At 46.2% G+C, this 24,057-nt stretch overlaps 1 protein-coding gene and 1 long non-coding RNA gene across 10 annotated transcripts; one reads left to right on the forward strand and one right to left on the reverse strand.

The window, feature by feature from the left end:
- Positions 1–23,846, forward strand: FOXN4 (forkhead box N4). Of its 9 annotated transcripts, none has more exons than XM_066979188.1 (10): positions 1–150; positions 623–708; positions 17,463–17,626; positions 18,495–18,610; positions 18,691–18,807; positions 18,953–19,080; positions 19,470–19,566; positions 19,655–19,862; positions 20,871–21,254; positions 21,888–23,846. In XM_066979188.1, exons 2-10 carry the CDS (start codon positions 626–628, stop codon positions 22,139–22,141), a joined length of 1,551 nt encoding a protein of 516 aa, XP_066835289.1. In that variant the 5' UTR covers positions 1–150; positions 623–625; the 3' UTR covers positions 22,142–23,846. The 9 variants fall into 9 exon arrangements, with proteins under 9 accessions (XP_066835289.1, XP_047929808.2, XP_047929809.2 ...); XM_048073849.2 differs by lacking the exons at positions 1–150; positions 623–708 and adding exons at positions 5,405–5,479; positions 5,608–8,556; XM_048073851.2 differs by lacking the exon at positions 1–150 and having other exon boundaries at positions 247–708.
- Positions 1,406–4,231, reverse strand: LOC106031088 (uncharacterized). The gene is made up of 2 exons (XR_001204103.3): positions 4,104–4,231; positions 1,406–1,622 (listed from the first exon to the last, which is right to left on the reverse strand). It is a non-coding gene; the product is annotated as an uncharacterized lncRNA (long non-coding RNA).
- Positions 23,847–24,057: the final 211 nt, after the last annotated feature.

Here is a 24,057-nt window from a genome sequence, read left to right on the forward strand (position 1 = left end):
CCGGAGGGCCGGTGTCCCCCCGAAGCGCCGGGCCGGGCCCCCGCTGAGGGCAGCCGGCGGAGACTCCGAGCCCCCCCACCCCGCTCCGAGGGCCGCCAGAGGGAGACCCCGCCGCGCCGGGCCCCCCCCCTCCCCCGCGGGGGCCGCCAGGTTTGTGGGAGCGGCGGGGGGCGCGGGGTGCGGCCGAGCTCCGAGGGGCCCCAGCTTCGCCTGCCGGTGTCCCACCCCCCCCCCCCCGGGTGGGGGGCTGAGGCAGCGCGGTGAGGGCTCGCCGTCCCCCCGAAGAGCACCGGGAGCCGGGCCAGGAGCTCGTCCCGGCGGTGAAACGGCACCGAAAGCCCCGCCGGTGCCGTCCCGGCCGGCCTCGCTGCCCCGCCGGGGCTCTGACGCTCGGGCTGAGGGGGCTCCCCCCCCCCCGGGAAGCCTCTGAGGGCCCAAATAGCGCCCGCTGGGCTGGTGGGTGGCGGTAAGGCGCCTCCGGCTCCCTTCCCCTTCAGCCCAGGTGCTTCGGTGGGATTTTTGTTGATTTCCCCCCCCCTCCGCTGCTGAAATGCTGGATAGCTACCCCACGCCCGTGTGAATGCTCTCTTTCCTTTTTGTGTTGTTTTTGTCTTTTGCGAAGGAGATGATAGAAAGCGATCTCCCGTCCATAATGTCAGGAGTCCTTGGGAACTCAGGGCAAAGTCACCACCCTGCACAGGAGTACAGGTGAGGACTCTTTACCGGTTCAACGCTACGCGCTGCGCTGTCAAAGCCTGCTGGCTGAGGTTGTTTTAACAGGTTCTCGTGGTTGCCTTACCGAAATGTAGCGTGTAGAAGGCCTGCTGTCCAAAAAAGCTAACCGCGTTACTTCTCTGCGCCGAATTGGATTTCTAAGGTGGTGACCGCTTATAACGCGTTACTTATTTAGAAGTATTCCTGTTTAAAGTGTTTTGGTGCCGAGCCATTTTTGATAACTACACCTTCAGAGCCTTGGGCTGACCTTCTAGCAAGCTCTCTTTACTGTAAAAGTGTTGCCAGACAAGGATGTCCTTCTTTAATTATTTAAAAACTCCCTTTCAGATTGCGTTTTGCGTTATTTTGAAGTAGTCATTGAACGTCTCCATGACGTGCAATACGCACTGGGAGAGTTTTTCATTAAAACAAGTACTTCTGTAGTACTCCAAAGCGCTGGCTTCTGTCAGAGTTCTGCTACTACCAGTGGGAACAAATCTGGATCTGTCAACAGCCTCTGATAATTTGCCTATGCCAATATGCTTGCAGTTATCATGTAAAAGTATTGTTAGAAGTCACAGGGCAGTTATGCGTGAATTACAGTGCGCTGGGTTAACTTAGGGTACGTCCTGTCACATGATGCCAAGTTCCAAGAAATACGTAACAGCAGAGCGTGATCTGGTTCTCACAATTAAAAACAAACCAAAACTCTTTTTTATTTTTTTTTTTAAATAAGGAGTGACAGACTAGCACCTTCCTCCCAGCCTGAGGGTGTTTTCACACGTTTCTGTGCGTAAGAGTGGTCAGCCGCAGGTATTCTTCCGACAGCCTCTTTCTATTCAAAAGGCAAGCACTGCGCTGTAGCCTCTTGCAGCTCAACAAGTGATTTGTAATACTCTCTGAAGCCACTGTGGGGAAAAAAAGGTTTGTGGAACTCTGTTTTGCTGTTTATTAAAACGCTGTTTGCTCTAGGCATTTTGTTGGCTATGTAAATATTTGTAAAGAAATTAGTCAGTATTTAATGACGGGTGTGTATGAGAGAGGCTTCTGGGTACTTACGTGTAAGCCTGTACCGGTGCCCTGAAGAACTCACCACCTTAACAAAGACCCTTATTATGGAGAGAGCTATTCTTTAACTCATAGCTGCAGAAAAACAAAAACAAAACCACTTTTTTTTTTGAGAAAGGTTGAATTTATCTTACTGCCAGCAAAGGAATTGTAAGAGTTTCTCCTTTTATCGGGGTCAACTACTTTTTAAAACTACTGTTAATTCTCTGTTAAGCATTTTGAACTCAGTGATCAGAGTTCTCTAACGTTTTCAACCCATTTGTGATTTCTTTATTGCAGTTCTAAAATGAATTATTTGACCTCGTTTAATAGTGGCAAATTCTGATAAAAATGCATAAAATCTGAACTGCACCATAAATGCAGAGCAGTATTTGTCCTACTTCATGAGAAAACACTTTGGATTATGTAAAAGAAAATCTTTTAGACTGAATGATTTTAAGAAAAGAATAGACCTGTCAAATTCTATCAGCTCTGTTTACTCTCCTGCTGTCACCACAGCCCAAGACTGGAACCCACAGTCCTGAGTGCTCCATGGGGGAGCATCAAGGCTCCACAAAATGGGAATGGCCTCCAATTAGTGAGTGGGAGGCTGGGGCTGTGCTGAGAATACTCTTCTGTCTCACTTGGAAGCTTCCAGTTGGGCAGTTGGACTTGGAGGAGACCAGGCTTTCCTGGGAGGCTGCAGGAAGAAACACTGAAAGGGAGAGAGTGCGTGTGCATGTGGGCAGGGGATCAAATCAGTAAATGCCAATATGTTTTCCTGCATTTATGCACAGAGCATGAAACTATGGATTTGTTTGTTTGTTTAAAAAAAAATAGGGGAAAAAAAACTGATTTTAGCAGACATTAGAATTCTCTGTATCTAAAGAATCTACAGTAAATTTGAGGTAGGAGATAGCAGCCTAATCCTCAGGACTACACTGCGCAAAGTCCAAGCACTATTTACACCATAATAAAACGATTTTAGACAAATTTCTATTCTGTGGATTCAGCTGTGGGATATAAAACATCACGCTGTACAGGAATGATTAAGGGCCGTCGCAGCTTCTCCAAGTCCTATGTTGTTACGGAGCTTTCACTGCCTGGCTATCAGTGCAAAGTAAAACTTGGTATTAGCAGATGCCTCTCTCACTTTCCCAGAGAAAATTCCGCCTCCTTCACTATTTTCATAATTGTAGTGGTGGCAAGTATTTCTAATGATTTCATGTTAGGTTTCAGGGAACAAAGGCAGAGAGTAACAGCACTTGGAGTTTTTAAACCTTTAACACTTTACTAACACTTTGTTAATTATAATTAAAAACCTAATATTATGCTTTAGCGTAAATATTTTGGTATCAGCATCAAAGCAATGAGCAGAGTACCGTGCAGTGGTGCACCTGTGGTTATCTCAGCACAAAGCTGCATGTGTTATAGGAGCTGAATGAAAGCTACCAAACCAGTGGAGAGCTCCCCTGGTCTTCAGTGGCTTTGGAGCTGGTCTTTGAGATTCAGCTCATGAGTGTTGTGGTCTTCTTGCAGTATTTTTTTCCCCTGAAATTTGCAGTCCATGTTCACGCAGTCTAGTTTAATTGGTGCAAGAGAAGTAGAAGATCTATGGCAACATATACAAGCGCAGAATCAGATTTAATATGAAGGTCTTCAGCATTAGCAGCCCCAGTGAGGCAGACGAGGTTATAGCAACGGATTTACAACAGTTTACTTTTGGCTTGGCTAAAGTGGACTTGAACTCCAGCAGCTCGGCATTTTGTGTAAGGACGGTGGTTTTATTCTTTCATTGTATTGTAGCTGTGTATTATCATACATTTCCAACTGACAGAAGCCTTATGTAGTATTTTGAAGGCCTTGTAATGCATTTTCTATTCGCGTTAAACTGGAATCGAATTTTAAATAGCAATCCTTTTGGTTGGTCATGAGTAGTGACTCCACCGTAAAGCACTTAGCGTATTAGTGGACTATATCCCCCTTCATCCCATTTTAATTGTCCCTCTGGTTCTTAAATAAATTGCCCTATATTTAGCTGATTAGGCGCTCTGATGATTATTTTTCGCTGTAATAATTACTTTATGCTACCGTAGTTTATCATCAAAGCATGTTTAAAAGGTAAAGGGTTTTCTTGGTTAAGCTGTTCTTCAGTTCTTGTCCCAAACAGTTACGGTGTCACTTTCTCCAGCTATTGATCCAGCAATTACTTAAGACTGGCAACAAATCCCGTCAGCCTTGAATTGCCATGTGTATAAATTAATTATATACACATAACCACTGCGTTTCGTATGTTCCAGATATGACTGCATGCAGTGGTGAAAAAGGCGGACGGTCCTTACCTTCTGTGATGCCGGGTACCTTTCAGCTCTCCTAAGTGGTAGTCTGATATCTGGGTTTGAGCTAGGGAGAGCGAGCTACAGTTCAGGATGTCTGCCAGTCACTGCCGCGGGTAGATGGCGGCTGGGAGATTGCAAGAAGTAAATTTCTGCAGACAGAAGGTTACAAATGCATAACTAACGACACCGTAATTCTTCCTGAAGAAAATGTCAGTGTCCATTCCCTTGACACCACGTGTGTCTGACAGGGAGTGAGATAATGACTCGATGTGTCGGAGGAATTTCATCACAGTAGTTGCTTCATTCTTTCAAAAATGTGAGAAACCTCCTAGGAATCAGTCAAACTCGGGCCGCTGTGGATTGATTTAAGTGGATTAGCTCAGCTGTTTCCTATGCGGTTCCTGAAATGTGCTAATCAGCATTACCAAAAAATAGTGGCCCTCACTCCTCAAATTGTCTTGTAGTTACTGCCAGAGCCAGGGAGGGCTGGTTTGTATCCAGGCAGCATCCCGCCGGCTTCTGCGGCTTCTGTTTCCAGTGAAACCAGAACTGAGCTCCTGTGTTACCTCACAGAAGGTGCTTGACCTCCAGCTCAAGACAAGGAAGCAGAAAAGGAATCTGTATCTTTTCAGCATTCCTCTGAGAAAGCTCTTATTTCACCCACTGACAAAAACCTCGCCTGTGTGGAAAGGAGACTTGCTGGGTGACCACAGCGGCAACTAAGGCAAGGGAGGCGGGTTCTTGCACCAGCACAAAACCCAGGATAGTACATTTTATGTTCCCTTTAGACTGGAGTAAATGTCTACTCAAGATCCCAGGCAAGTAAATCAGTTCAGTGCTAATGAACCACAGCTGAAGCAATGTCAAAGGAAAAAAACAGCTTCCCTGGTAGACAAGGCTATTGATTTTTACAGAAAACATTCGTGTGGTGCCAGATACTTCAACACATTTTTGCGGGAGAAACTGATTTTGACATTAGTCACAGCAGATTTTTTTTTAATTTTATTTAAACAAAACAGATTGTAGATTAAGATACTGGCTGCATTTGGCAAATGCCACTCTGCGGGAAGAAGGGATGATTATGTGGGTGAAGCAGAGCAAGGAGCGAGCGTCTGGGAGTTCAGTGCTGACATTGCTGCTAACTTCCTCTTAGGCTTAAGCAAATCAGGCAGGTCACCCGTAATTCAGTTTCCCTTCATCCCAGGCCGAAATGATGTAACGGGGTGTTGGGAAACCCAGAGCTGAAACGTATAAAAGTCTCCAAGAGCATGTATAGCTGGATCTGTTAGAGCTTAAGTGTCTTTGTGGGAGGTTTTTGGAGAATCGTCTTCTCTTCTGCACCATGATGTAAGGAGAGGAGAACAGCAACACCTGACAGGGTAATTGTGTTATTTGCTTTTTCCTCACTAGCTTTGGTTCATCTAATCCAAAGTTTCCTGAGTTGTAGCTGAGGAGGGATGTTCTGGTTGTCCCTAGAAAGCTGCCTAATTTCTGTTCTTGTTTCCAGCAAATCCAGAAATTGCTAGAAGAACTTGAAGGCAGGGAGGAGAAAGGCAGGCTAGACATTTGGGACTGGATGGGTGGCGTGACTTCAAAAGGTGAAGTGGAACTGCAGAGCAAAGCAGCGGTGAGAGCTGCTGGCCGTGAGCAGGTGAGGAGGTGGAGCAGGAACGGGGAGGAAGGAGGCAGATGGTTGTGGAGCCTGGAAAACAGAACCTGGTGCAGGGAAACACCTGCAGAGGGGAAAGTGCGAGGAAGAGTGTGGAGAGGGAAAGAGCACAACAGATGGAATGAGGAGCAAAAGGAGACGGGGGAAGTTGACTCTAATAAAAGAGAGTGATTCTCACCATGGAGACAGCTGAAGAGTCACAAACATAAATATTTTCCTTGTGTTGTTTTACATAAGGGAAATTGTTGTGCTTGTTCTGAGGACGTTACGTAACCCCAGACAAAAGCAAACAGTTCCTCATAACCGCTTCAAGAAGGGGTTTTCTGAGGACTTCTCCAGTTTGGTTGTCACTCACTGGGTAAACTGTTGCAAACAGCTAATTAAGGACCTATCACCCCGATTGCTTCTACTTGTTGAGCGGTGCCATCGCTCGCAAAAAGCTCAGAAGTCAGTGCTAGCAATGGTAATGAAAACTGTCTGTTGAGTGAGAGGCATCCCGAAACTGCTTGAAGCTGAACATGCCAATAGCACTAGATCCACCCTACAACATCAACCAGTTTGAGTGCTTGGCATCTTTTAGGGGCGTGCTCCAAGCAGGCAGAGCCCCCTGAAGTGTGGGAGGTTCAACGTGCACAGGAACGTGTAACTTCGCGTACCGTATCGCAAGCTGGAATGCCCCGGTATTGGCTGGACCACCTGGAGATAAAATATTTTAGGGTGTGCTGGTCGCTGCCGAGCGTTTCTTCAGTCTCAGCAGACGCGATTGGCGGACTTTCTGTAGCACTGCTGAAGGTTCCTGTGCTCTCCAGTGCCGAGTTCCTCGCCCAACAGAGCCTGCAAGCGCGGAAGCGGGGAGTTCACGCTGACAGCAGTCTGCGGTGACTGCCACGTTACATCCAGCTCCGTAGGTCCGGCTGAGTTAGAACAGCTCAGCGCGAGGAAAGATGCTAAGGTCAGGTTTACGAACACAGAGCCAAATTCAATTCTTATGCTGCAGGCTTCTGCAAGGTGCTGCCAGGAATGGATCTTTCCCTATAGCTAGGTGCTCTGTTGGTGTCTCCTGCTGGTGCCAAGTTAACTGTTTCCAACAGCAGATGTGCCAGCAGCACACGTGTATGTGAGGGGAAGAAAGCGAGCTATCCTTAGGTACGTGTAACACATGATTCTGCACTGCTGACAGGCTCTTGTGAGCTTGGCCAAGTGTGCGACCAGTGCGGGACTCCGATTTCTCAGGGATTCCTGGCAGAAAACTGTAGCTCAGCGTAAGGAGGTCTGGAAAGCTGCTTCATTTTAACAGCAACTTTTCCTGTTTCAAGTAAACTTTCTGCGGGCTGGCTGCTGGCCAAGGGCTATTTCCCTGAGCAGGTAAATATTTTGGGCAAGGCATGATAGAGCAGACAGCAAAGACGAATGTTAGCACTGAGCACTGCGGCGTCATGTACCATAGCATAAATCCTCACCATCGTGTGGAGTCTTACGGATGCGGTGGCCTTTCTAGGACAGAAACACACAGAAACAGAAGGGTTCTTCCTGCAGAGATTTGCAAGGAGAGGGGTAAAAACGGAGCTGATAATTTCACCACACCTTTAAAAACTAATGTTATGTTTGCAACACGTTTGGCATGACGGGAACCTTTCTGCGTAGGGGTGCAGCAGCTCGGCGTGTGTACCAGGCAGCCCTGGGGAATGTGCAGCTGGGGACACTTTGGGCAGTGTGCATTAATTACAGCGTATCACTATTTATCTCATTTACATGCCTTGAAAGGAAATGGCTGCTTTTACTACAGTGCCCCATTGTGCCAGGGCTGTGAACGCCCGTCTGAAGGCACGATCTCTGACTCCTGAAGTTTACCCTCAAATGCGAGATGAAAGGGATGGTGGAGGGGAACAGAATCAGAGAGCACGAAATCACAGCCCGTGTTTATCCGTCTGTAGTTGGCCTGCACAGCCCATTTTGCAGGTCGGACAGACTGAGCCCTAAGAGATTAAAATGTTAGGTATCACTGCGCACAGCTCTCCTTCCAGAGACAGTTAGCTCAGCGTTTCTCGCTGAAAGCCGGACACACACTGATCCTGCGTACCGAGATAAGCTGCTTTTAGCTGGGCATTTAAAACACCTCCGTCAGAGAGCAGTGGGCGTGCTGTAAGCAGCCTCGCCTTCATTAAGGTGTATGAAATTTCAGCATTGATTTTGAGGACAACCAGGAGAATAATCCTTAGATGTGAAATATTTATTTTACTCTGATTAAATTTGCTTTTAGTCCCATGATCAGTGAAGACAGTTATTCTGGCAGTTATTCTGTATACGTGAGCAGCAGGGGTGACTGTAAAAGAACTGTAAGCTCGATTTCAGAGAGCCCTGCCGTACTAGCGTGGGGAAGGGAAGAAAATGCCTTTGTTTTGGAAAAAGAGCTGGCTTGTGCACCTTGCCTTGTTACTATGCGTTATTGCCTCTTGGTATGTGTTTAAAACGGAGCTTGGTGACTGTGGTATCGACCTAAAAAATTCAGCTACTGTCCTTGTCATCACCTGGTCCGCACTGGCCATGGGAGAGCAGGGACGGGATGGGACGCGCGTGGGCCTGCGTGGCCAGGGAGCGATGCTGCCCAGAGCGGGACCAGCCTCCAGGACGGTGCCCAGCGCCCCGGAGGAGCTGCGTGCGGAGCCACCGGTGCACGGACTGCAAGAACAACGTGGGGAGACCTCTTCCCCCCGAAGAGGCGACGGCTGCTGCTGCTGCGGAGCCCGTGTGCAGGGCTGATCCCCGGGCTGACAGGCGGCGTGTGCGGTGGGTGCTGACCCGCGCCGCCCAGCTGACCCCGGCGCTCGCTGCCCGGGCTGCGGGGACCGGCGGGGAGCGGGGTGCCAGATGGCGGGGGTGTGCGCGCTGCGTGTCGCCTGTCATCCGGCCAGATTAATGTGGGGTTTGTAAAAGGGAGGAGGGGGGGGGAAAAAAAAAAAAACACAATTAAGCAAGAATCCCAAAAACAATCGAGGCCACGTGCCACTGGGCAACAGTCGTTGCTCCACAATGGGTTATCGGCTTACAATGAACGGGGCCAACTGTTGCAAACGACATGAGCCTGCCCAGTTTTCAAATCATTTAATGCCCTTGTTTTCTTCCGATCCAGCCAATGTCTGGGCCAGCAGAGCGGTCACCTGACATTCTTTTTATGTATTTAAGTCCCAGGCCTCACAAAATAACTGAACAGGGGTAACCATGGCAATGCTAATTATTGCACTATAACTACAGTAAGAGAAAGAAGCCAGGGTAGGCTGGGAGAGAGGTTCGAAGATGTTTTGGCCAGGATTTGGGCTTTTGGCTCCTGCTCATGGGTGTCTTTTCTTTTTCTTTTTCTTTTCACAGCCTTTCTACAAACAAATACATTAAATTCAGCTTTAAAGATCTAGTAGATAATAGTTTGGGGAAGTTTGATGCGTGTTTGTGGAAATCCTGAATAGAGGAGCTGAAAGCTCCTGGGCAGCCAGGCACTACAGCTCTGGCTCCCTCTGTTAAGCTGCTTTGGAATCACGTAAAACATAAAAGATGCTCCAGCCAGCGACCAGATTTATTTAAGGCTTCTGCATCGTTATTTGGCAGCGAACACGCGTTAGTGCCGTGCAGCTGGCTTTAACACTTCTACGAGAGAGCTCTTTAAAGGCTTTGTTTCAAAAGCAAAATCAACTACATCCAACCAAACTGTTCTTCTGGACGAGAAAGGTGTCTTCCTGCACAGGAATCCTGCTGGGTTTGTCCTGGGTCCCTGATGATACCTCACATGTGCGAAGTGCTGCTGCACTCCTCAAGGTTCCCGTGACTGCTGAGACAGTTCAACATAAGTAAAATAGTTTATCCTTTCATTCGTGTTATAAATGACTGAGTCCCAAATAAGATTACAATCAGAGTTTACAATTTATTAAACGAATAGAGGCAAGCAAACAGCGCTGGGTGCGCCGGGAGTCTCTGCTCCACCGGGACGCACACCCGTTACGTAAGGCATCTACTTTTTTATACTCCTAGGCTAATACATATTTATTACTACTTCTAAAAGAGGCAAGGTTATTATAATTGGTTTCCCGAATCCGATGTCGCCTGCTTATCAGTCTCTGTTACTTTCTCAGGGGCTGCTCGAACAGGGAGACAGGAAGGCCCTCATTCTTCCTCCTTATCTGGTGGTCCAGGGAGACAGGAAGACAGGAAGGCTCTCATTCTTCCTCCTTATCTGGTGGTCTCTTGGCCGGCTATCAGAAGTTACTGCACATCCGTGCAAAGTCAGTAGTTTTTCTCCGAAGAAATCCCTTGTTCTTTTCGCGCCTAAACCCAGGCCTCAATGTTAACCCTTCAAAACCCCTTAGTGGCACGAATTGCTGGACCATTTCTTACAATTCCTCCCTTTTTTTTTTTTTTAATCATCAATTCGTGTCTCTCCTTCAACCTTTGTCAGTAACAATTGGATTTCATCAGTCAGTTCTCGGGGTGTCCACTTCTTAAGCATCATTATCGACACGTCACCTTTTCTCTCCACTGAAGTCATCACAAATTGGGTGCTATTTATTACTCGCCGTATCAACAACGTAAAGCAAGGTATCATACAAGGTATAAACAATAATGTCATTACACCACATAAAAATAAAAACAGCATCCTTTTAACCCATGGTTCACCAGGCAACCATGAAAAGAAATCCCAATCCATACCCTTCCAAGTTTGTACTGGGACGTGGGCTAACTTTCTAATTTCCTTTGTGATCTGCTTGACCACTTTTCCATTATCATCAATCTGTAGACAACAATTAGAATCGTTCAGTTTTCCACATACTCCCCCTTCTTCTGCTAGTAAATAGTCTAAGACCATTCTATGTTGGAATATAGCATTTCTCATTTGAGTGGATTGGTCAGCCAAAAGATCCAAGGCTGTCGCTGTTTGATTTGTTACAACCTCGAGGATAGCTTGCAACCTAATTATTCGGTTCAAATTATAAATAGGTTCTCGGGCTCCTGATATCAACTCATTTGGGTTCCAGGTGGCTGGCCCATAATGCTGTATGATTCTTTCAGGAGGCCATTCATCCTTTCCCCATTTTTGGGCACTACCCCCGGTTAAGGAAGTATCTATAGATCGTTTCACTCTGTTCAGGTCATCATATAATCTTATTCCTAAATGATCTCCTTGTGTTTGTGACAATAAAAAGAACAAGGGTCTTATGTACCCCCCATAGCATATTCCCGACCAGTTTCCAGGTAGCCTCTTGTAAGCATGTTTGCCACACACCCAATAATGTCTCTTTAGGGCCCACGTCCCGTTTGGAAAATGACCATCCCATCCATCTTTACCCTTTGGGGCGTGATAATACAGAGTGTCCTTGTTACCGAGTGGTCCTGTTACAATGTCTGCCCCGTTTGTACTCGTATATGCACGCTTCCAAGCTCCCACGTTGGGTTTCCACTTACAGTCACAATTCAGTTCTCTTTGGCGACCTGTCATATTATAAGCCTTTTTCGCCGTCCAGTCTTGAGAGTGTGGGAAGCGCCTTCAATCATGGGGTTGGGCCCGCTTTCAGAGCTTGTGTTACCATTCAGCCCTTCAGGGTGATCCAGCTCCTGGAAAAACTAATCACAATTTTATTATGGGTTTAAAAGGTTCTCATGTTATTTTTCTCAGGACAAACTGATCTTGGTGTGGGAGAAGTCCGGTCGAGGCACTCTCACTCGGCGGTCAATACCCATAGGGGTTGCCTCCCTCGGTAGACCATACACGCCGCAGTGGAGGGTCCTACCCCGGTCTTGCCTTCTCCCTTTCCTCCCTTCAGCCTTGTCCTCTTTATCCAGTGCCCTTAATTCATGCAGAACCTCATTGCTGGGATATCAGTTCCTCTTTAGTCTCAGTTTCAGTTCCCCAGGAGTGGACTCAACCCTCCAGGCTTCGGTAGTTATTGGTCCTTTTATTCTGGATGCGTGGGTCCAACCCCTTTCTGCTGTTCTCACAGCTGTTTCAGTAGTAAGTAAAACAAGGTACGGTCCCTCCCATCGGGGGTTCAATGATTCTTCTCTCCAGGTTTTTATTAAGACCTTGTCTCCTGGTTGTATTTTATGAATAGCAAATCCTAAAGGTGGTGTCTGAGTCATCATCCCAATTTCTCTTATCTCCTGTAATCTCCTTCCAATGGTAATTATGTATTTCTGGATACTATGATCCTCAACTACATTGTTCCCTAGGGGCATCCCTTGAGAATAAGGCATACCATATAACATTTCATATGATGATAATCCAGTCTCACTGTGTGGTTTAGTTCTTATGTTTAAAAGTGCCAATGGTAAGCATTTTCGTCCAGGGCAGCTGTGTCTCGATCATTAACTTAGCCAATTGTTGTTTTATTGTTTGATTCATCCTTTCTACTTTCCCTGAGCTTTGTGGGTGCCACGGAGTGTGGTATTCCCACTGAATACCTTTCAAGGGGTACATCCTTCAAATCTTTGTGGCTGGCGTATGTTCGATTATTTGCACACAACTGTGTTCCAACGGTCCTTCTTCTGGAACAGTTCCTAGAAATACTGCTGGATATAACAGGTTAGTCGTTTTCAAGGTTGTGTCATCTTGTTCAATTAGGATTGCCTGATATTTCATCATCCAGCTGGGTGATAACCAGTGCCCCCCCCCCTTTGTTCCAAAACGGTTGTTACCATATGTGGTCCAAAAACTTCAATATGTTTTCCCATTTGAAGGCAAAAAAATTTTCTACTATCTTTATCAAGAGGTATGCAAAAGAAGGCATCCTTTAAATCTATCACGGTAAACCATTTATATTTCCCTTTCACAGATGTTAACAATGTGTAAGGATTAGCTACTACCGGGTGAATATCCTTTGTTATTTCATTTATTGCTCTAAGATCTTGTACAAATCTATACTCGCCATTCGGCTTCTTTACTGGAAAAATTGGAGTATTGTATTCCGATTTACATTCTTCCAGAATTCTGATATTTGAGAAATTTGTCAATAATTTTCACCATTCCTGTGCCTAGCTTCTATCTTAAGTGGATATTGTTTGATTCAAACAGGTTTGGCTCCTTCCTTTAATTCCACCTTTACCAGTTGTGCCAGTTTCGACTTCCCTGGTACATCTGTTTCCCGTACTGTTGCTATAACTGCATTTTCTACTTCTCTTGGAATATTAACAAAGGGTTTATCTTTGATCATTAGGATTTGGCCTACTTTGGACTCAGGTACCTTCATTATTAATTCTCCATCCTCAAAGGTTATTGTTGCATCTAATTTGGCTAATAGATCCCGTCCCAAGAGTGGCATCGGGCATTCTGGTACATACTAAAATTCATGGGTTAGTTCCTTACCCCCAAAACGCAAATCAAGGGGTTGTAAGAATGACCATTCCTCCTCTTTCCCTGTGGCTCCAATTATTGTAGTTGTCTTAGTTCCTAATCGTCCTTTTAAACTATTTAACACTGAATATGTTGCTCCTATTACATTTACAGCCTAATTAACACAGAGAAAGAAGCTCCCATAACCAACAAAAAATTCAAGCCTCTGTCTTCGTTTCCTAGCTTTATTTCAACTAGTGGACCTGCTAGGGTAGATGCCCCAGGTCCCCATCATTCCTGACTGTTGTAAGTTTGTCCTGCAGCCTAAGACAATTTCTTTCTGATATCAGGGGCTGATTGCCCTGGAAAGAGGCTAGCCAGTTGCCTCTCTCTCTCTCTCTTTTTTTTTTTTTTTTTTTTTTTTTTTTTTTTTTTTTTTTAAGCCAGGTCCATTTTTTTTTTTTTTCATTGCATTTCAAAGTTGGTCCAGAAATTCAAAAATTCCATAAATTCCATAGGGGTTTCTTTTGGACCTTGTTGGAACAGATTCTCAATTCCCAATAGCCAATTTAACCAGATTTTAGTATTTACATAATTTCCGGGGTGATTAGGGTCTCAGTGAGGGGGTCGGTCAGGGGAATGCAATCGTTGAAAGTTCCCTGAGCGGTCCCATTGGCAACCTGAGCTCACACATGAACTCAGGTTGTTTCAAGAGTTAGCTGCTTTTCTGTTTCCACGACAACTCTCTCGGACCGATCACGGTCCCCCTGCCCCAGAGGGTTCACACCCGCGATTTAGAGATCTCAGCCTCGGGTTGAGGCGGAACTATTAACATTCCTACATCCTCTTTCCCTGCTCATTCAGCATCAAACAGCTCTGTTAAATACTACATGCCACACAGCCTTTAACACCTTCAACAACCCTTTTAACACTTCCTTTATCTTTCTCCAGCCCGTACTTTTCTAATGCCAACACCAAAGGCTCAGTCAGGGGCCAACTTAATTCCAAACCTTTTCCCTCCAACATGCTGAAACAACATATCACTATACAACATTTCATCCTATTTTCCTTCTCTCCTCAAAAACATTAATTGCAAGACACTGTTATAGTCGATTGACCCATAAAGTGGCCATTTAGTTTATATAGTGGCCACCATTGATTGCAATACTTAGTGAAAGTCCTCTTGCTTTCTGTGCCCCCATTTCTAACAATATCCTTCCAATGTGCCACTATGCACCCAAGGAGGCTTTTCTTTTTTTTTTTTTAGGACGCCTTTTTTTTTGGATTTTCCCCTTTTCCTTGATTTCCCATTCCCTTTTATTTATTTATATTAGTTACTGTCCCTTGTTTCAATTTCCACGCAAACCTTTTTATTGCAGGTTTTTACTATCTTTTCCTAATCTTCTTCCCAAATGTCCCAGTTCTCTGGGATTAAACTCTTCTTTCCACATACAAACTTTACTATTTCAGATTATTAATGAGCCCCATTCCAATCATAAATCCGCAGGACTTCGGAAAAACACCTGAAGCACTCAGCCTTCTGTCTTCTAGACAAACAATAACACCTTTTCCACAAAATTTACATTTCAATAAGACCGAATTTCAAGCCAAATGCTAATTTTTCTCATGCACTTTGTTAGTAAGCCTACACAAAACAAGGAATCACTCCTGTGTATCCGTCAAGATGGGGGTTTAAAAAGGTATTGAGGCCTAAATAAATTCGCTCTCCCCCTTCTTACCAAATTCCCAGAGCTCAGGCCCGAACCACCAAAGAAGTGACTCTCCGTTCTACCACTTTGATAATCAGTCAGCCCCGCTCCCCCGATACTTGGGAAACTGACCGAACACCACCGCGAATATACACAAACTTCTAAACTGTTACTTAGATAATGCTCCCACCTTCCTCCTTGACACAGTCAAAACATTTAAGAACAAAACAGGATTACAAGATGCACCACCGGGGGTGGATTGTTAGGATATAGAGGTGGTAGGTTATCCAATGACTCCCATTCATCATCTTTTTCTTTTTCCTTTTTTTTTTCTTTTTTTATTTTTTTGTTCTCTTCGTCGTCAAACTTCTCGTCTGCTTTTAGTGTAAATATTGAGGCTGGAAAAGGACGTGAGATCCTGATCCATAATCCTGCATAATCACTTTCCTCCTGGCTAAAAGGTTCCTTTGAATTAACATGTATATTTAAGGCCTGGCAAACCCAGTCTTCAAAGGATCCGAAAACGGGCCAAAAGACATGTGGTCTTAAAGGCTCCTTTGGCCATTCTGTCATACAATACTGAACCATTTTTAATTTACTTTTTCCCTTTTCTGGGGCCCCTATCGTTCCAATTTCTAATCATTATCCCTAATGGACTTTCTGGTGGTATGTCTGGTAATTTGCTCCCTTTTCTCTGGTCCCGGGTCTTCAATTTTGTCTGACCCATCTAGGAATTTTACTGTGGCAATTCCTACAGCCCTTGGTTGCCTTAGTGAGAGTGTCTTGCAGGGGGTTTAGGACCTATCACCCACCCACGAATCCTATAGGAATCGCTTCGGTCCTTCACCGGCCAAGTCCCTCGCGGGAGATTGGAACCGCGGTTAGAAGACCTCCACAATCGCTTCGGAACTACGTTCCGTCTCAATCACACTCTCACACACACAGGCAACCGAATCCCACCCAACCGAACGGTATACACATTAAATACTTACGACTCCGTCGTCTTCGTTCGGATCTTCGCGCGCAGAATTACGGGCAAAATATAGTGCTGCAGCCGGCAAAGGGAGCTCATAAAAAAATCTAAATCTTTGCTTGCCCTTATTCAGGTTCAGGATGGTGTTAGCCCCGACCTGACTCGAACAGGAGCCACCAAATGGTGGGGGCGCCCCTCCTAGATCAAGTCAGAATTCAGGAACCAAGACCATCCCGGACGAGCCCCCAATTGTTATAAATGACTGAGTCCCAAATAAGATTACAATCAGAGTTTACAATTTATTAAACGAATAGAGGCAAGCAAACAGCGCTGGGTGCGCCGGGAGTCTCTGCTCCACCGGGACGCACACCCGTTACGTAAGGCATCTACTTTTTTATACTCCTAGGCTAATACATATTTATTACTACTTCTAAAAGAGGCAAGGTTATTATAATTGGTTTCCCGAATCCGATGTCGCCTGCTTATCAGTCTCTGTTACTTTCTCAGGGGCTGCTCGAACAGGGAGACAGGAAGGCCCTCATTCTTCCTCCTTATCTGGTGGTCCAGGGAGACAGGAAGACAGGAAGGCTCTCATTCTTCCTCCTTATCTGGTGGTCTCTTGGCCGGCTATCAGAAGTTACTGCACATCCGTGCAAAGTCAGTAGTTTTTCTCCGAAGAAATCCCTTGTTCTTTTCGCGCCTAAACCCAGGCCTCAATGTTAACCCTTCAAAACCCCTTAGTGGCACGAATTGCTGGACCATTTCTTACAATTCGCGATAGTTTTTGTTGACTTTAACTGGAGTTTTGACCACACAGGAGCTTGTGAGTACTATAAATATCTCCCATCATTTCAGTTTTGTACAACACATGCCATCAGAAGCAAAACAAAGGCAGGTGTTAAGGAGCGTGCAGAATGTGTCAGAGCAGAGCTTTAAACCAAAAGCAGTCTGTCACAGCTCTGCCTCGGTCTTGTCAGCTAAAGACAGACTGGATGGTCTTGTGTACTCACTCTGTAGCTCTTCATTCCGATCATTTAGGATGTGAAAACTGCCTAAAAGAATTGGTTCACATGCTTCGTGGTTCCTTGTAACGTATCAATAACTTCATATGCCCAAATGGAAGAGATCGACAGCTTGTTCTCTGATTTTGTCTGCGCAGCAGATCTGTGCCTGTCTGTCCCCACCAACAGGTACAGTGGCAGGGAAAAGCTCTCTCCAGGTGTTAATGCCAGCAGCAGGTTCTGGAGGATCTCGGCACAGAAACTTCTTCCAAGGCTGGCTGCTCACTGGATTTCAAGGTTTATGCGAATTTGCCAGGGTAAAAATCGTGACAGGTTTCTTCTACATCAAGGCCATACAAGTGCAAATTTCTGACAAATGTGAAAACAATGAATCAGCTTTGGTTTTGTTTCTAGGCAGTTTCTCTTCCAGGTTCTCATGCTTTCTTCCCCTCCAAATACTGCAAGAAAAGTTTTCTTAACTGAAACGTTTCAAATTGTACAAAGCAACACATGATTACAGGCTAAGGACGTCGGTAACCAGCTAGCTGTGAAACAAAAGGTCGCATCTGAACTCTGCAAGCAGAATCCCAGCCTGATGTGTTTTCCCTGCTGACCTTCATGAGCTTAGGCATCCCAGACATCTCCTTTCTGACCAGGGACGTCTCTGCTCTGTTCTAACCTTTCACGCTATTTTGCAGGCTCTTAGCTTCTGACCCCTCCCAGCTGAGCGAAGATGACCTCCCCAGTGACTTGCAGTCCTTGTCGTGGCTGACATCTGTTGATGTTCCTCGTTTACAACAGATGGCCAGTGGAAGAATGGATTTTAGCCTTGGCGCTCAGAATGCATTGCTACAACAGACAGGTAAACTGTTAGGAGGTTAAACAACCGCTCTGGAAATGACACGGCCTCCTGCCCCTTTTACGTTCCTCCACACATGCCAGCTCTCCTGTTAGTAGATCTGTTTTAGGTACATTGCGTTTCACTTCCTGCCAGAAGACTGGAGGCTGTTGTCTCCTGATAATAAGGATAGCGTTGATATATTTCTTTCCTTTGAAGAGGCAGAGTCCTAGCAGTCACCACAGCGATCTCAGGGTCCGATTGACTGTTCTGCTCAGTGTAGTTGCTGTTGCCTTGTGTGAACTCGGGCCAAGGTATTTAAGACTTGCATTTCAGAGGTTTTCAACAGCTTTGAAATTAGGTAATTAATCTTTCTTGTTTGTTTCAACATTGATAAAATTAAGAGCATCTTATTTACCCCATACCTGTTTGCTTCATACAGACTTACAGCATGTGTTCACTGAACGCCTTTCTTTTCGTTGTGAACATTCTGTAGGTAAACACACTTGCTCCCTAAGGCATTCTGCTGAGAGCTCAGTGTATCATCTTGCTTCCTTTAGAGCAGAAATATATCTGGAGTACAAATAGTGCTGAATTTGTGTTTTTTTTCCCTTTTTTCTTTAGTAGGATACCGTGTCTGTAACACCGCTGTGGACTGTTAAACAGCTGTCATCTTTCATTCCCCGCATAAGTTTTAGAAGCAGCTGAAGTCATCTTTGCAATTTGTGAAACGTTCAGGGTTCTTTTGGGATGGAAAGCTGTAGAGAGGTGTGATTATCCACTCCAGAGCTTAGCCGTGTTAACTGCATCTATTAAAAATAAATGTCACCGCTCTCTTTTCTGAAGTGTACTTTCATGTGAACATCTATTGCATTTACTTTCTCCAAAATAGGTACTGTGGCAAGCAATATGCACTCCTCAGGAGCACCTGGAGCAATGATTCATGTCCAGGCCAGCCTGCCACAGGGAATCCTGGGTTTGAATTCTATTTCAACACATGGAGCAAATGTAAGAGCAACCCTTGCAACAGTTCTTAGGGAAAGATGTTGGTAATTTCAAGACTGACATGTCTGTTGTCTTTATCTCAGCAGATGAGCCAGTACCCTGTAGGTGGGCAGCCATCTCCTGGTTTACAGACACAGCAACAACTCTTCCCTCCTCCTCATTCACAGCAAGTGTTTGCTATAGCCCAGAACACACCACAGGTACTGTTATTTCCTTGTGATCTGTCTCGAAGTACCTTCCAAGATCATCTCTAGAACTCTTTCAAAAGAGAAAGAAAATCCCTAAGCCTACATACCTATGGACATTCTGCACCTGACATTTTCTTTCTTTGCCTTCTGCATACAGTGCAACCCAGCAGCAATCTACAACACGTCCTATGGGACTCAGACACACTATTCTCAGCCACGCCTGGCTCCTCACTCTGCCCAGGAACTGCATCCAAAACATTACCCCAAACCCATCTATTCATACAGGTGAGTAGGTAACAGCATAGCACGTTGCTTACAGTGTTCATTGGGATGATTTTTAAATACTGTAAGCACGATAGCATGAGAATATTTGATTCCTTTTGAAGGGAACAAAAATCCCATCATCCACTCGAGAGTTCTGTGGAAACTGCCCCTGGCGGGTAGCAGGAACAAATGAGCAGCTGGACAACCAGCATCTAGGTAGAAAAATAGCACAGAGGCGTAAAGTCTGCAGGATCGCAGGGTGACTTCCGAAAACTCCCTGGCTATAGGTGCCAGGGGAAGCAGAGCACCACGGGAACCCCATGATCAGCCAAGTGTCTGAGGCTGCTAGACCAGAAGAAGCTGTGATGGGATGGTTACAGCCTGTTGTTAAGTGTCTCTCTGTCCTCTAGTTGCTTGATTGCAATGGCGCTGAAGAACAGCAAAACAGGCAGCCTCCCCGTGAGCGAGATCTACAGCTTCATGAAGGAGCACTTTCCCTACTTCAAGGTATGCATACACCTGCAAGGGGGGGGGAGTAGAACATCACAAATATTGCTCACAACTTACTTCTCTAACACTTCTCTGCATCTTTCAGACAGCCCCCGATGGCTGGAAGAATTCTGTGCGCCACAACCTGTCCCTCAATAAGTGTTTTGAGAAGGTGGAGAACAAGATGAGCGGCACCTCTCGCAAAGGGTGCCTGTGGGCTCTCAATCCTGCCAAGATTGACAAGATGGAAGAGGAGATGCAGAAGTGGAAGCGGAAGGACTTAGCTGCCATTCACAGGAGCATGGCTAACCCAGGTAGGGATTATACTACACTTTAATTACTTATATGAGAGGTGAGGGGTTAAAAATGTCTGTTTGTCCAGGAATACATGTCTTAAGAAATAAGTTCGGTGGCGCAGAGCTGGCTAGCACAGAACCCCAGCCTTACAACAGCCTCCTCCTCAAACCTGCACGGCAGAAACACCCCCTGTGCTCTGCACTGAATCAAATCACTGCTGCTGCCCCGAGGCTGCGTGGCAGGGCAACACGCTGCTGCAGCCGGAGGTAACCGAACTGATGGTCGTGGCCGGAGGCACTCAGCGTAAATCGGTCCCCAGGTTCAAGGCGGGTTATCTTTTTCCCCCGCGCTAACCTATCTAGCACATCCAAGACCATCTGAGGAGTTATGCTGCCTCCAGCGTTAGTATGTATAGTGGCAGCTTTCAACTGTGTTACTCTGCAAAACTCTTTAGTAAAACTTTCTTATTCTTACTTATAAAGACAAATGTTTTTGAAGCTTTCAGGAGCTCAATATTGGCAAAATCAATTGGAGTTTTTTGCTGTAAAATCTGTAATATGCAATCAATGATGAGTAGCATTCTTCTTTGCTTAAAAACAAAAGTGCCACTGAAACGGTCAGGGGGCTCTCAGATGAATCTTACCCCAAACCAAACAGAGTTCAGTGTCCCTGGAAGCAGGAGACCTCCTGGGGATGCTGAGTCCTGCAGCTGCGGGTCAGCTGCCATCAGCAGCAGCTTGGTTGCTCTGTGTAAATCTCATGTGATCATTTCTTCAGCTCTGTTAGGGGTTACCATGGAATTCGACTAGGGTAAGGGTTAAGGGTAGGGAAGTAGATGGCATTTCTTTGCCCTTTGCACAAAGATTGCCTTCTGTGCTGCTTCTCGCACAGTTACACTGCCTTCTCAGCTTTATGGCAGAAGTGTGTGGCTGTGCTCACAAGCCAAATGCTTTGACAGGGCCCTGCTTGAACAAAGGGGTTAAACTCAGTCTTTTCTTCCCTGGGAACGGGTATTGCATGCACAGAGGAGCTGGACAAGCTGATCACTGACAGACCGGAGAACTGCAGGCGGCCCGGTAAACAGGCAGAGGCTGAGGTCTCCACCCTGACCCACATGGCAGCAGCCCAAGGCCGGATCTCCATCTCCCAGCTGCAGCCCCAGCCCATCATGACGCTCTCGCTGCAGTCCATCCCCCTGCATCACCAGATCCAGACCCAGGCTCGCATCGCCCCGGACTCGCCGGCACCTGCCCAAACGCCCCCTCTCCACGCTCTGCCCGACATGAGCCCCAGCCCCCTTCCCCACCACCCCATGGGCCGCGCACCTCCCGACTTCCTGACCGTGAGCACGGACATGAACACGGAGGTGGACGCCCTGGACCCAAGCATTATGGATTTTGCGTTGCAAGGTACAGGAGAGGGAATCTGGGGGAGCGGAGGGCAGGATTTATACAATTACGGAGTTGCTGAGTATAGAAGCAGGGCTTCAGTCGGTTGCACTGGGGTGGGGTTAACTGAGATAAAAACTTGTGCTGGGTGCTGGCCTGTGCAGCTTGAGTTCCCTGGCTTTCCTCGGTGCGTTTCTGTGCTGTGCTAGATGGGAAAGCAAACTACCATCGCTGTTCAAGTGCAGGCACTATGGTAGATGTAAGCAGGCACGCCTGACTAACGACCTGGGGCACCACATCTCTCTGCCCCTGGGAAACCATAGCTTTACCCGTGCTGTGGTTTTGCCCATTTGTAAAAGGAGAACATCTTTGGCCACATCTTTCTTATTAAAGAGAACATCTTTTAGCGCTGTCCCTTAGTTTTTGGTCAGCACGTGATAGATAAATGCTGTTCGGAAAGGTCCGGCCTGCTGCTGGAGCCCAGAGGGCCTTGGGGGGAAGAGACTCTCAGTGCCTTTGCACTACAGCTGGTGCCGGCTGCGAGCCGTGCTGTTTCTAAGCAGCATGGAAAAGCCTTTAGTTAAGGACTGGCCCCCTGCGCAGTGCCTGGGCAGGGTGGATGTGTTGCTGTGACTGGAATTTAATCTCTTAAAGGTAACATATGGGAGGAAATGAAAGACGACAGCTTCAGCCTTGATAACCTGGGTGCCTTCAGCAACTCCCCGCTGCACCTCTCAGACTGTGACCTGGGCACTCCCGGCCTCACCCCGGCCTCCAGCGGCAGCGACCACTCCTTCTCAGACGTGCAGGTCACGGGCCTTTACACCACGTACACAGCCCTGGACAACGTGGCGGCGGCAGCTCAGTACATGAACCCCCAAGGCAACAAGCCCATCGCTCTGCTCTAAGTTTTTGCACCATTCCACGGCCCTCTAACTCAGGGGCCAGTTTCTCCCAACCCTGAAAATCTGACCCGAAAGCAATAAAACAGCTCCTCCTACAGACACTTGGAAAGCGTTGGCTACTTACTGGGACGCAGCACGCGATGCCAAAATAACTCAAACTGGTGGCAGTGGAGCTCCTTTCAGCCATGCCAGGAGCGCGGAAGGGGCATGGATGGTTGTGTTGCAGGACTGGGGAGCTCTTAAGAACTGGAGGGAATCAGTCAGTAGGAATTTTTACTAGAATGCAGCTGAGCTAAAGATGAGCCCAGTTAAGGAAAATGCGTTTACCCGACACTGTGATCTGGACGTGGACGTTGACGATGTCACACACACAGCAGCCAGCGCAAGCCAACGGTCTGGGCAGCACCAAGGTGAAGCCCAAAAGAGTTGATCTGGTACCACGTTCATCTTTTTTTTCTTCAATTGCCAAAAGACTATTGCCATCGAACAAAGATCACATGCAGTTTCTGGAGACACTTGCACCTCTGACACTATTCTGACGTAACTATTGCTAATTTATTGTTATGAGATAGCAAAAAGGAGCAAAAAAAAACATGAAAAAGCAAACCCATAGCAGACAACTGTTATATCGAGGGTTAAAAACAAAGTCCTTACCCATGAAGGAATTGGTACAACTGAATTATGAAGCTGATCACTGGCTAGAAGTTTTTAGGAATTATGCCTATTATTAGGATTTTTTTAAAAAAAATAGATTTCTTTGTAGTACTGTGTCTTGTGTTTCTGTCTATTCTTGTGCTAGGCAGTATTACTATTTGTAAATTTATTTATAATTTATTGTTATGAAAAGAAATTATGTAAACTGAGCACTGTTCAATTTTTTAAAATGCTGCAGTAACCTGTTTTACATCAACTAAATTATTCATGTTCAAAAATGCATAAATTTTAATCACTGTTTGTTACACTACATTTCTTTTAAATAAGCACTTTTGATACTGTGAAACTCATGTTTTTTAAAAAAAAATCAGAGACCAAATATTGTACCTGTACCGTACCAATTCAGAATCGTCTTCCTGTTCTGATTAATCCAAGTAAAATTGATTCTAATTTAGATTTTTAGATTTACGAGCCCTGCTGTATACTTGGTAACATACATTGCAAAAAAAAAAAAGATGAAACAGTAAAAAAAAAGAAAACTGTAAGTTGAAATGTAGCATTTAGTCTACTTAAACCTCTGTGACCACGAATAATATTTATATCTCGTGTTTTGTCTGTTCCTGTTTGTTAAAGGAGTTTCCTGCTCTGTCAGCCCCGGGTATCGTACCTACAGGCCCCACCGTCCCACGCTGCACGCGGCTGGGGCTGGCCCACGGCAGAAGCCTCTGCAGCCGCCATCCAGGTGCTAAACGCCCACCACAGACCCAAGCACTGCAGCCAGAGCTTCCCAGCTCCCTGCTGGGAGCTTGCAGCAGCCCCGCTGTGGGTTCCTCGTGCTGAAAATCGCGGTGGTGAGGGTCAGGGGCCGGGAAGCGTTGTGTGTCCGCCTCTTCCCAAGTGCACACAGCCATGGCAGCCCCTTCCAAAAGGGCACGATGGTCCAAATCGTAATTTATTGTTCGAGAACAAATGTGGTTAAGGATCATTTGCTGTGACTGGTTTCATCTATGCTGTCTTCATTTTTTAAAAAATAAATATTATTTCTTAGCATTAAGCCTGGGTCATTCTAGATGTGCTGCATCACAATTACTCTGGTGTCAAGCAAGCCCCTGCCAAGTGGCGCACTGCGGCTCAGCACCAACCAGCAAACCTAGGCACCTGCTACCAGAAAACCAACCCGGCCGGGAAACAGTTACACACAGCTTACGGGTCAGAAACGTTTGACTCCAGCCACCTTGTCCAAGCGCGCTGAGAAGCAGACCCTT

This window comes from Anser cygnoides, chromosome 17 (genome assembly GCF_040182565.1).
Source record: "Anser cygnoides isolate HZ-2024a breed goose chromosome 17, Taihu_goose_T2T_genome, whole genome shotgun sequence".
Lineage (NCBI taxonomy): Eukaryota > Metazoa > Chordata > Aves > Anseriformes > Anatidae > Anser > Anser cygnoides.